Source organism: Leishmania mexicana, contig 29, assembly GCF_000234665.1.
Source record: "Leishmania mexicana MHOM/GT/2001/U1103 WGS CADB00000000 data, contig 29, whole genome shotgun sequence".
NCBI classification, from domain to species: Eukaryota; Euglenozoa; class Kinetoplastea; order Trypanosomatida; family Trypanosomatidae; genus Leishmania; species Leishmania mexicana.
The window spans coordinates 1-11,898 of NW_003946413.1; the positions used below are offsets into that span (position 1 = coordinate 1).

The following is an 11,898-nucleotide window of genomic DNA, read 5'->3' on the forward strand; positions in this document are numbered from 1 at the left end:
GCTGTCGAGGTCGAGCTCCCGCAATGCTTTCATGCTGCTCCACGAGGCCGGCAAGTGATCCGGAATTGTGAGATGCACTAATCTGAGCACCTCCAAGTTCGCTAAGCGGCTCCAACTCTCGGGGAACTTACCGTCTGTCCACGTGAAGCTTAAATCGAGGAACTTCAGCACGGACATGGAACCCCACTGGGATGGCAGCGTTCCCCACATCGAAGTGTATGCAAAGGACACCTTCTGCAGAGACGTCAGCGAGGCCCAGTTATTGGGATACCTGCCCTCCAGCCACACGCTATGACTGAAATCAAGCGTGGTTACCACCACCTCCGACGGGTTCACATCGGCGGGTACCTCGGGAACAGAACCGAAAAACTCTGTGCCAGTAATCTCCACTGCCACACCCGCCGGTGTGCAGTGCACATACTCCCAGACACAGAAGTTCGTGCAGGTCCACAGCGGCTGCAGAGCTGTAATTGTGTACTTGAACGCCTCAAGGAAGTTGCGCGTGTGCACCTGCTGACTTGCTGTGTAAAACGGAATGGGGCCATCACACTCCAGTTCAGAGCTGCTGCTGGACGGCGCAGACGACGAGGACGGCGCAGAGCTGCTGCTGGACGGTGCAGACGACGAGGACGGCGCGGAGCTGCTGCTGGACGGCGCGGACGACGAAGACGGCGCGGAGCTGCTGCTGGACGGCGCGGACGACGAGGACGGCGCGGAGCTGCTGCTGGACGGCGCGGACGACGAAGACGGCGCAGAGCTGCTGCTGGACGGCGCGGACGACGAAGACGGCGCGGAGCTGCTGCTGGACGGCGCAGACGACGAGGACGGCGCAGAGCTGCTGCTGGACGGTGCAGACGACGAGGACGGCGCGGAGCTGCTGCTGGACGGCGCGGACGACGAAGACGGCGCGGAGCTGCTGCTGGACGGCGCAGACGACGAAGACGGCGCAGAGCTGCTGCTGGACGGCGCGGACGACGAGGACGGCGCAGAGCTGCTGCTGGACGGCGCAGAGCTGCTGCTGGACGGCGCGGACGACGAGGATGGCGCGGAGCTGCTGCTGGACGGCGCAGACGACGAAGACGACGCAGAGCTGCTGCTGGACGGCGCGGACGACGAGGACGGCGCGGAGCTGCTGCTGGACGGCGCAGACGACGAGGACGGCGCAGAGCTGCTGCTGGACGGCGCAGACGACGAAGACGGCGCAGAGCTGCTGCTGGACGGCGCAGACGACGAGGACGGCGCAGAGCTGCTGCTGGACGGTGCAGACGACGAGGACGACGCGGAGCTGCTGCTGGACGGCGCGGACGACGAGGACGGCGCGGAGCTGCTGCTGGACGGCGCAGACGACGAGGACGGCGCAGAGCTGCTGCTGGACGGTGCAGACGACGAGGAAGGCGCGGAGCTGCTGCTGGACGGCGCGGACGACGAGGACGGCGCAGAGCTGCTGCTGGACGGCGCAGACGACGAGGACGGCGCGGAGCTGCTGCTGGACGGCGCAGACGACGAGGACGGCGCAGAGCTGCTGCTGGACGGCGCAGACGACGAGGACGGCGCGGAGCTGCTGCTGGACGGCGCGGACGACGAGGACGGCGCAGAGCTGCTGCTGGACGGCGCGGACGACGAGGACGGCGCGGAGCTGCTGCTGGACGGCGCAGACGACGAGGACGGCGCAGAGCTGCTGCTGGACGGCGCAGACGACGAGGACGGCGCAGAGCTGCTGCTGGACGGCGCGGACGACGAGGACGGCGCAGAGCTGCTGCTGGACGGCGCAGACGACGAAGACGACGCAGAGCTGCTGCTGGACGGCGCAGACGACGAGGACGGCGCAGAGCTGCTGCTGGACGGCGCGGACGACGAGGATGGCGCGGAGCTGCTGCTGGACGGCGCAGACGACGAGGACGGCGCAGAGCTGCTGCTGGACGGCGCGGACGACGAGGACGGCGCGGAGCTGCTGCTGGACGGCGCAGACGACGAGGACGGCGCAGAGCTGCTGCTGGACGGCGCGGACGACGAGGACGGCGCGGAGCTGCTGCTGGACGGCGCAGACGACGAGGACGGCGCAGAGCTGCTGCTGGACGGCGCAGACGACGAGGACGGCGCAGAGCTGCTGCTGGACGGCGCGGACGACGAGGACGGCGCAGAGCTGCTGCTGGACGGCGCGGACGACGAGGACGGCGCGGACGACGAGGACGGCGCGGAGCTGCTGCTGGACGGCGCAGACGACGAGGACGGCGCAGAGCTGCTGCTGGACGGCGCAGACGACGAGGACGGCGCAGAGCTGCTGCTGGACGGCGCGGACGACGAAGACGGCGCGGAGCTGCTGCTGGACGGCGCGGACGAGGAGGATGGCGCGGAGCTGCTGCTGGACGGCGCGGACGACGAGGACGGCGCAGAGCTGCTGCTGGACGGCGCGGACGACGAGGACGGCGCGGAGCTGCTGCTGGACGGCGCAGACGACGAGGACGGCGCAGAGCTGCTGCTGGACGGCGCGGACGACGAGGACGGCGCAGAGCTGCTGCTGGACGGCGCAGACGACGAGGACGGCGCAGAGCTGCTGCTGGACGGCGCGGACGACGAAGACGGCGCGGAGCTGCTGCTGGACGGCGCGGACGAGGAGGATGGCGCGGAGCTGCTGCTGGACGGCGCGGACGACGAGGACGGCGCGGAGCTGCTGCTGGACGGCGCAGACGACGAGGACGGCGCAGAGCTGCTGCTGGACGGCGCAGACGACGAGGACGGCGCAGAGCTGCTGCTGGACGGCGCGGACGACGAAGACGGCGCGGAGCTGCTGCTGGACGGCGCGGACGAGGAGGATGGCGCGGAGCTGCTGCTGGACGGCGCGGACGACGAGGACGGCGCAGAGCTGCTGCTGGACGGCGCGGACGACGAGGACGGCGCGGAGCTGCTGCTGGACGGCGCGGACGACGAGGATGGCGCGGAGCTGCTGCTGGACGGCGCAGACGACGAGGACGGCGCAGAGCTGCTGGACGGTGCAGACGACGAGGAAGGCGCGGAGCTGCTGCTGGACGGCGCGGACGACGAGGACGGCGCAGAGCTGCTGCTGGACGGCGCGGACGACGAGGACGGCGCGGACGACGAGGACGGCGCGGAGCTGCTGCTGGACGGCGCAGACGACGAGGACGGCGCAGAGCTGCTGCTGGACGGCGCGGACGACGAAGACGGCGCGGAGCTGCTGCTGGACGGCGCGGACGACGAGGACGGCGCGGAGCTGCTGCTGGACGGCGCGGACGACGAGGACGGCGCGGAGCTGCTGCTGGACGGCGCGGACGACGAGGACGGCGCAGAGCTGCTGCTGGACGGCGCAGACGACGAGGACGGCGCGGAGCTGCTGCTGGACGGCGCGGACGACGAGGACGGCGCGGAGCTGCTGCTGGACGGCGCGGACGACGAGGACGGCGCGGAGCTGCTGCTGGACGGCGCAGACGACGAAGACGGCGCAGAGCTGCTGCTGGACGGCGCGGACGACGAGGACGGCGCGGAGCTGCTGCTGGACGGCGCAGACGACGAAGACGGCGCAGAGCTGCTGCTGGACGGCGCGGACGACGAAGACGGCGCAGAGCTGCTGCTGGACGGCGCGGACGACGAGGACGGCGCGGAGCTGCTGCTGGACGGCGCGGACGACGAGGACGGCGCGGAGCTGCTGCTGGACGGCGCGGACGACGAGGACGGCGCAGAGCTGCTGCTGGACGGCGCAGACGACGAGGACGGCGCGGAGCTGCTGCTGGACGGCGCGGACGACGAAGACGGCGCGGAGCTGCTGCTGGACGGCGCGGACGACGAGGACGGCGCGGAGCTGCTGCTGGACGGCGCGGACGACGAGGACGGCGCGGAGCTGCTGCTGGACGGAGCGGACGACGAGGACGGCGCAGAGCTGCTGCTGGACGGTGCAGACGACGAGGACGGCGCGGAGCTGCTGCTGGACGGTGCAGACGACGAGGACGGCGCAGAGCTGCTGCTGGACGGCGCAGACGACGAGGACGGCGCGGAGCTGCTGCTGGACGGCGCGGACGACGAGGACGGCGCAGAGCTGCTGCTGGACGGCGCAGACGACGAAGACGGCGCAGAGCTGCTGCTGGACGGCGCAGACGACGAAGACGGCGCAGAGCTGCTGCTGGACGGCGCAGACGACGAGGACGGCGCGGAGCTGCTGCTGGACGGCGCAGACGACGAGGACGGCGCAGAGCTGCTGCTGGACGGCGCGGACGACGAGGACGGCGCAGAGCTGCTGCTGGACGGCGCAGACGACGAAGACGGCGCGGAGCTGCTGCTGGACGGCGCAGACGACGAGGACGGCGCAGAGCTGCTGCTGGACGGTGCAGAAGACGAGGACGGCGCAGACGACGAGGACGGCGCAGAGCTGCTGCTGGACGGTGCAGACGACGAGGACGGCGCAGAGCTGCTGCTGGACGGCGCAGACGACGAAGACGGCGCAGAGCTGCTGCTGGACGGTGCAGACGACGAGGACGGCGCAGAGCTGCTGCTGGACGGCGCAGAGCTGCTGCTGGACGGTGCAGACGACGAGGACGGCGCGGAGCTGCTGCTGGACGGCGCAGACGACGAGGACGGCGCAGAGCTGCTGCTGGACGGCGCAGACGACGAGGACGGCGCAGAGCTGCTGCTGGACGGCGCGGACGACGAAGACGGCGCAGAGCTGCTGCTGGACGGCGCAGACGACGAGGACGGCGCGGAGCTGCTGCTGGACGGCGCAGACGACGAAGACGGCGCGGAGCTGCTGCTGGACGGCGCAGACGACGAGGACGGCGCGGAGCTGCTGCTGGACGGCGCAGACGACGAGGACGGCGCAGAGCTGCTGCTGGACGGCGCGGACGACGAAGACGGCGCAGAGCTGCTGCTGGACGGTGCAGACGACGAGGACGGCGCAGAGCTGCTGCTGGACGGCGCAGACGACGAAGACGGCGCAGAGCTGCTGCTGGACGGTGCAGACGACGAGGACGGCGCGGAGCTGCTGCTGGACGGCGCAGAGCTGCTGCTGGACGGTGCAGACGACGAGGACGGCGCGGAGCTGCTGCTGGACGGCGCAGACGACGAGGACGGCGCAGAGCTGCTGCTGGACGGTGCAGACGACGAGGACGGCGCAGAGCTGCTGCTGGACGGCGCAGAGCTGCTGCTGGACGGTGCAGACGACGAGGACGGCGCGGAGCTGCTGCTGGACGGCGCAGACGACGAGGACGGCGCAGAGCTGCTGCTGGACGGTGCAGACGACGAGGACGGCGCAGAGCTGCTGCTGGACGGTGCAGACGACGAGGACGGCGCGGAGCTGCTGCTGGACGGCGCAGACGACGAGGACGGCGCGGAGCTGCTGCTGGACGGTGCAGACGACGAGGACGGCGCAGAGCTGCTGCTGGACGGCGCAGACGACGAAGACGGCGCAGAGCTGCTGCTGGACGGTGCAGACGACGAGGACGGCGCGGAGCTGCTGCTGGACGGCGCAGACGACGAGGACGGCGCAGAGCTGCTGCTGGACGGCGCAGACGACGAGGACGGCGCGGAGCTGCTGCTGGACGGCGCAGACGACGAAGACGGCGCGGAGCTGCTGCTGGACGGCGCAGACGACGAGGACGGCGCAGAGCTGCTGCTGGACGGCGCAGACGACGAGGACGGCGCAGAGCTGCTGCTGGACGGCGCAGACGACGAGGACGGCGCGGAGCTGCTGCTGGACGGCGCAGACGACGAAGACGGCGCGGAGCTGCTGCTGGACGGCGCAGACGACGAGGACGGCGCGGAGCTGCTGCTGGACGGCGCAGACGACGAAGGCGGCGCAGAGCTGCTGCTCGACAATGTGGACGACGAAGGCGCAGCGGAGCTGCTGTTCGACGGAGCAGACGAAGAGGACGGAGCGGAGCTGCTGCATGTCGCAGCAGACGAGGACGGCGCAGAGCTGCTGCTGGACGGCGCGGACGACGAAGACGGCGCAGAGCTGCTGCTGGACGGCGCAGACGACGAGGACGGCGCAGAGCTGCTGCTGGACGGCGCAGACGACGAGGACGGCGCAGAGCTGCTGCTGGACGGCGCAGACGACGAGGACGGCGCAGAGCTGCTGCTGGACGGCGCAGACGACGAGGACGGCGCGGAGCTGCTGCTGGACGGCGCGGACGACGAGGACGGCGCGGAGCTGCTGCTGGACGGCGCGGACGACGAGGACGGCGCGGAGCTGCTGCTGGACGGCGCGGACGACGAGGACGGCGCAGAGCTGCTGCTGGACGGTGCAGACGACGAGGACGGCGCGGAGCTGCTGCTGGACGGTGCAGACGACGAGGACGGCGCAGAGCTGCTGCTGGACGGCGCAGACGACGAGGACGGCGCGGAGCTGCTGCTGGACGGCGCGGACGACGAGGACGGCGCGGAGCTGCTGCTGGACGGCGCGGACGACGAGGACGGCGCAGAGCTGCTGCTGGACGGCGCGGACGACGAGGACGGCGCGGAGCTGCTGCTGGACAGCGCAGACGACGAGGACGGCGCAGAGCTGCTGCTGGACGGTGCGGACGACGAGGACGGCGCGGAGCTGCTGCTGGACGGCGCAGACGACGAGGACGGCGCAGAGCTGCTGCTGGACGGTGCGGACGACGAGGACGGCGCGGAGCTGCTGCTGGACGGCGCAGACGACGAGGACGGCGCAGAGCTGCTGCTGGACGGCGCAGACGACGAGGACGGCGCAGAGCTGCTGCTGGACGGCGCGGACGACGAAGACGGCGCAGAGCTGCTGCTGGACGGCGCGGACGACGAGGACGGCGCGGAGCTGCTGCTGGACGGCGCAGACGACGAGGACGGCGCAGAGCTGCTGCTGGACGGCGCGGACGACGAAGACGGCGCAGAGCTGCTGCTGGACGGCGCGGACGACGAGGACGGCGCGGAGCTGCTGCTGGACGGCGCAGACGACGAGGACGGCGCGGAGCTGCTGCTGGACGGCGCAGACGACGAAGACGGCGCAGAGCTGCTGCTGGACGGCGCAGACGACGAGGACGGCGCGGAGCTGCTGCTGGACGGCGCAGACGACGAGGACGGCGCAGAGCTGCTGCTGGACGGCGCAGACGACGAGGACGGCGCGGAGCTGCTGCTGGACGGCGCGGACGACGAGGACGGCGCGGAGCTGCTGCTGGACGGCGCGGACGACGAGGACGGCGCGGAGCTGCTGCTGGACGGCGCGGACGACGAGGACGGCGCAGAGCTGCTGCTGGACGGCGCAGACGACGAGGACGGCGCGGAGCTGCTGCTGGACGGCGCGGACGACGAGGACGGCGCAGAGCTGCTGCTGGACGGCGCAGACGACGAGGACGGCGCGGAGCTGCTGCTGGACGGCGCGGACGACGAGGACGGCGCAGAGCTGCTGCTGGACGGCGCAGACGACGAGGACGGCGCGGAGCTGCTGCTGGACGGCGCAGACGACGAGGACGGCGCGGAGCTGCTGCTGGACGGCGCGGACGACGAGGACGACGCAGAGCTGCTGCTGGACGGCGCAGACGACGAGGACGGCGCAGAGCTGCTGCTGGACGGCGCGGACGACGAGGACGGCGCAGACGACGAGGACGGCGCAGAGCTGCTGCTGGACGGCGCAGACGACGAGGACGGCGCGGAGCTGCTGCTGGACGGCGCAGACGACGAAGACGGCGCAGAGCTGCTGCTGGACGGCGCGGACGACGAGGACGGCGCAGAGCTGCTGCTGGACGGCGCGGACGACGAGGACGGCGCAGAGCTGCTGCTGGACGGCGCGGACGACGAGGACGGCGCAGAGCTGCTGCTGGACGGCGCAGACGACGAAGACGACGCAGAGCTGCTGCTGGACGGCGCAGACGACGAAGACGACGCAGAGCTGCTGCTGGACGGCGCGGACGACGAGGACGGCGCAGACGACGAGGACGGCGCAGAGCTGCTGCTGGACGGCGCGGACGACGAGGACGGCGCAGAGCTGCTGCTGGACGGCGCGGACGACGAGGACGGCGCGGAGCTGCTGCTGGACGGCGCAGACGACGAGGATGGCGCGGAGCTGCTGCTGGACGGCGCAGACGACGAAGACGACGCAGAGCTGCTGCTGGACGGCGCAGACGACGAGGACGGCGCAGAGCTGCTGCTGGACGGCGCGGACGACGAGGACGGCGCAGAGCTGCTGCTGGACGGCGCGGACGACGAGGACGGCGCAGAGCTGCTGCTGGACGGCGCAGACGACGAAGACGACGCAGAGCTGCTGCTGGACGGCGCAGACGACGAGGACGGCGCAGAGCTGCTGCTGGACGGCGCGGACGACGAGGACGGCGCAGAGCTGCTGCTGGACGGCGCAGACGACGAAGACGACGCAGAGCTGCTGCTGGACGGCGCAGACGACGAGGACGGCGCAGAGCTGCTGCTGGACGGCGCAGACGACGAGGACGGCGCGGAGCTGCTGCTGGACGGCGCAGACGACGAGGACGGCGCGGAGCTGCTGCTGGACGGCGCGGACGACGAGGATGGCGCGGAGCTGCTGCTGGACGGCGCAGACGACGAAGACGACGCAGAGCTGCTGCTGGACGGCGCAGACGACGAGGACGGCGCAGAGCTGCTGCTGGACGGCGCGGACGACGAGGACGGCGCAGAGCTGCTGCTGGACGGCGCAGACGACGAGGACGGCGCAGAGCTGCTGCTGGACGGCGCGGACGACGAGGACGGCGCAGAGCTGCTGCTGGACGGCGCGGACGACGAGGACGGCGCAGAGCTGCTGCTGGACGGCGCAGACGACGAAGACGGCGCAGAGCTGCTGCTGGACGGCGCAGACGACGAGGACGGCGCAGAGCTGCTGCTGGACGGCGCGGACGACGAGGACGGCGCAGAGCTGCTGCTGGACGGCGCGGACGACGAGGACGGCGCAGAGCTGCTGCTGGACGGCGCAGACGACGAAGACGACGCAGAGCTGCTGCTGGACGGCGCAGACGACGAGGACGGCGCAGAGCTGCTGCTGGACGGCGCGGACGACGAGGACGGCGCAGAGCTGCTGCTGGACGGCGCGGACGACGAGGACGACGCAGAGCTGCTGCTGGACGGCGCAGACGACGAGGACGGCGCAGAGCTGCTGCTGGACGGCGCGGACGACGAGGACGGCGCAGAGCTGCTGCTGGACGGCGCAGACGACGAGGACGGCGCAGAGCTGCTGCTGGACGGCGCGGACGACGAGGACGGCGCAGAGCTGCTGCTGGACGGCGCAGACGACGAGGACGGTGCGGAGCTGCTGCTGGACGGCGCAGACGACGAGGACGGCGCAGAGCTGCTGCTGGACGGCGCGGACGACGAAGACGGCGCAGAGCTGCTGCTGGACGGCGCAGACGACGAGGACGGCGCAGAGCTGCTGCTGGACGGCGCAGACGACGAGGACGGCGCGGAGCTGCTGCTGGACGGCGCAGACGACGAGGACGGCGCAGAGCTGCTGCTGGACGGCGCGGACGACGAAGACGGCGCAGAGCTGCTGCTGGACGGCGCGGACGACGAGGACGGCGCAGAGCTGCTGCTGGACGGCGCAGACGACGAGGACGGCGCAGAGCTGCTGCTGGACGGCGCAGACGACGAGGACGGCGCAGAGCTGCTGCTGGACGGCGCAGACGACGAGGACGGCGCGGAGCTGCTGCTGGACGGCGCAGACGACGAGGACGGCGCAGAGCTGCTGCTGGACGGCGCAGACGACGAGGACGGCGCAGAGCTGCTGCTGGACGGCGCAGACGACGAGGACGGCGCGGAGCTGCTGCTGGACGGCGCGGACGACGAGGACGGCGCAGAGCTGCTGCTGGACGGCGCGGACGACGAGGACGGCGCAGAGCTGCTGCTGGACGGCGCGGACGACGAAGACGGCGCAGAGCTGCTGCTGGACGGCGCGGACGACGAGGACGGCGCAGAGCTGCTGCTGGACGGCGCAGACGACGAGGACGGCGCGGAGCTGCTGCTGGACGGCGCAGACGACGAGGACGGCGCAGAGCTGCTGCTGGACGGCGCAGACGACGAGGACGGCGCGGAGCTGCTGCTGGACGGCGCAGACGACGAGGACGGCGCAGAGCTGCTGCTGGACGGCGCAGACGACGAGGACGGCGCAGAGCTGCTGCTGGACGGCGCAGACGACGAGGACGGCGCAGAGCTGCTGCTGGACGGCGCAGACGACGAGGACGGTGCGGAGCTGCTGCTGGACGGCGCAGACGACGAGGACGGCGCGGAGCTGCTGCTGGACGGCACGGACGACGAAGACGAGGTGGTGGCGGAGCTGCTACTTTCTGTCTGTGTCTCGCAGATGTTCTCAGTCGCGCAGTCAGGAGCGAGTACCTCCGGCTGAGCGGTGATGGTCATGGACACACCGTTCTTCTCGGCCCATGTACTTGGGAGGCAGCCGCAGAGTCGGTTGACTTCGAGGCTGACACGGGTGAGGGTAACCATCGCGTTGTAGGTCTCTGGGATAGAGCCGACAAGCTTGTTATGGTGCAGGTGTAGGGTTCGCAGCTGCGTTAGCGAGCTCCATTCATCAGGTAAAGTCGCGTCAATGTTGTTGTTGGGCATAGATAGAATCTCGAGGTTCTTGAGGGCGCCCCAGGAGGGTGGTAGCGTGCCTGACACGCTGGTGCTGTCGAGGTCGAGCTCCCGCAATGCTTTCATGCTGCTCCACGAGGCCGGCAAGTGATCCGGAATTGTGAGATGCACTAATCTGAGCACCTCCAAGTTCGCTAAGCGGCTCCAACTCTCGGGGAACTTACCGTCTGTCCACGTGAAGCTTAAATCGAGGAACTTCAGCACGGACATGGAACCCCACTGGGATGGCAGCGTTCCCCACATCGAAGTGTATGCAAAGGACACCTTCTGCAGAGACGTCAGCGAGGCCCAGTTATTGGGATACCTGCCCTCCAGCCACACGCTATGACTGAAATCAAGCGTGGTTACCACCACCTCCGACGGGTTCACATCGGCGGGTACCTCGGGAACAGAACCGAAAAACTCTGTGCCAGTAATCTCCACTGCCACACCCGCCGGTGTGCAGTGCACATACTCCCAGACACAGAAGTTCGTGCAGGTCCACAGCGGCTGCAGAGCTGTAATTGTGTACTTGAACGCCTCAAGGAAGTTGCGCGTGTGCACCTGCTGACTTGCTGTGTAAAACGGAATGGGGCCATCACACTCCAGTTCAGAGCTGCTGCTGGACGGCGCAGACGACGAGGACGGCGCAAAGCTGCTGCTGGACGGTGCAGACGACGAGGACGGCGCGGAGCTGCTGCTGGACGGCGCGGACGACGAAGACGGCGCGGAGCTGCTGCTGGACGGCGCGGACGACGAGGACGGCGCGGAGCTGCTGCTGGACGGCGCGGACGACGAAGACGGCGCAGAGCTGCTGCTGGACGGCGCGGACGACGAAGACGGCGCGGAGCTGCTGCTGGACGGCGCAGACGACGAGGACGGCGCAGAGCTGCTGCTGGACGGTGCAGACGACGAGGACGGCGCGGAGCTGCTGCTGGACGGCGCGGACGACGAAGACGGCGCGGAGCTGCTGCTGGACGGCGCAGACGACGAAGACGGCGCAGAGCTGCTGCTGGACGGCGCGGACGACGAGGACGGCGCAGAGCTGCTGCTGGACGGCGCAGAGCTGCTGCTGGACGGCGCGGACGACGAGGATGGCGCGGAGCTGCTGCTGGACGGCGCAGACGACGAAGACGACGCAGAGCTGCTGCTGGACGGCGCGGACGACGAGGACGGCGCGGAGCTGCTGCTGGACGGCGCAGACGACGAGGACGGCGCAGAGCTGCTGCTGGACGGCGCAGACGACGAAGACGGCGCAGAGCTGCTGCTGGACGGCGCAGACGACGAGGACGGCGCAGAGCTGCTGCTGGACGGTGCAGACGACGAGGACGACGCGGAGCTGCTGCT

General features: G+C 70.6%; 1 protein-coding gene across 1 annotated transcript; it reads right to left on the reverse strand.

The window, feature by feature from the left end:
• On the reverse strand, positions 1-11,898 carry LmxM_34_0500a_1 (uncharacterized protein; the record flags this gene model as incomplete). The annotated part of the gene is made up of 1 exon (XM_003886526.1): positions 1-11,898. A coding segment is annotated over one exon (11,898 nt), but the record flags the coding sequence as incomplete, so codon positions are not given.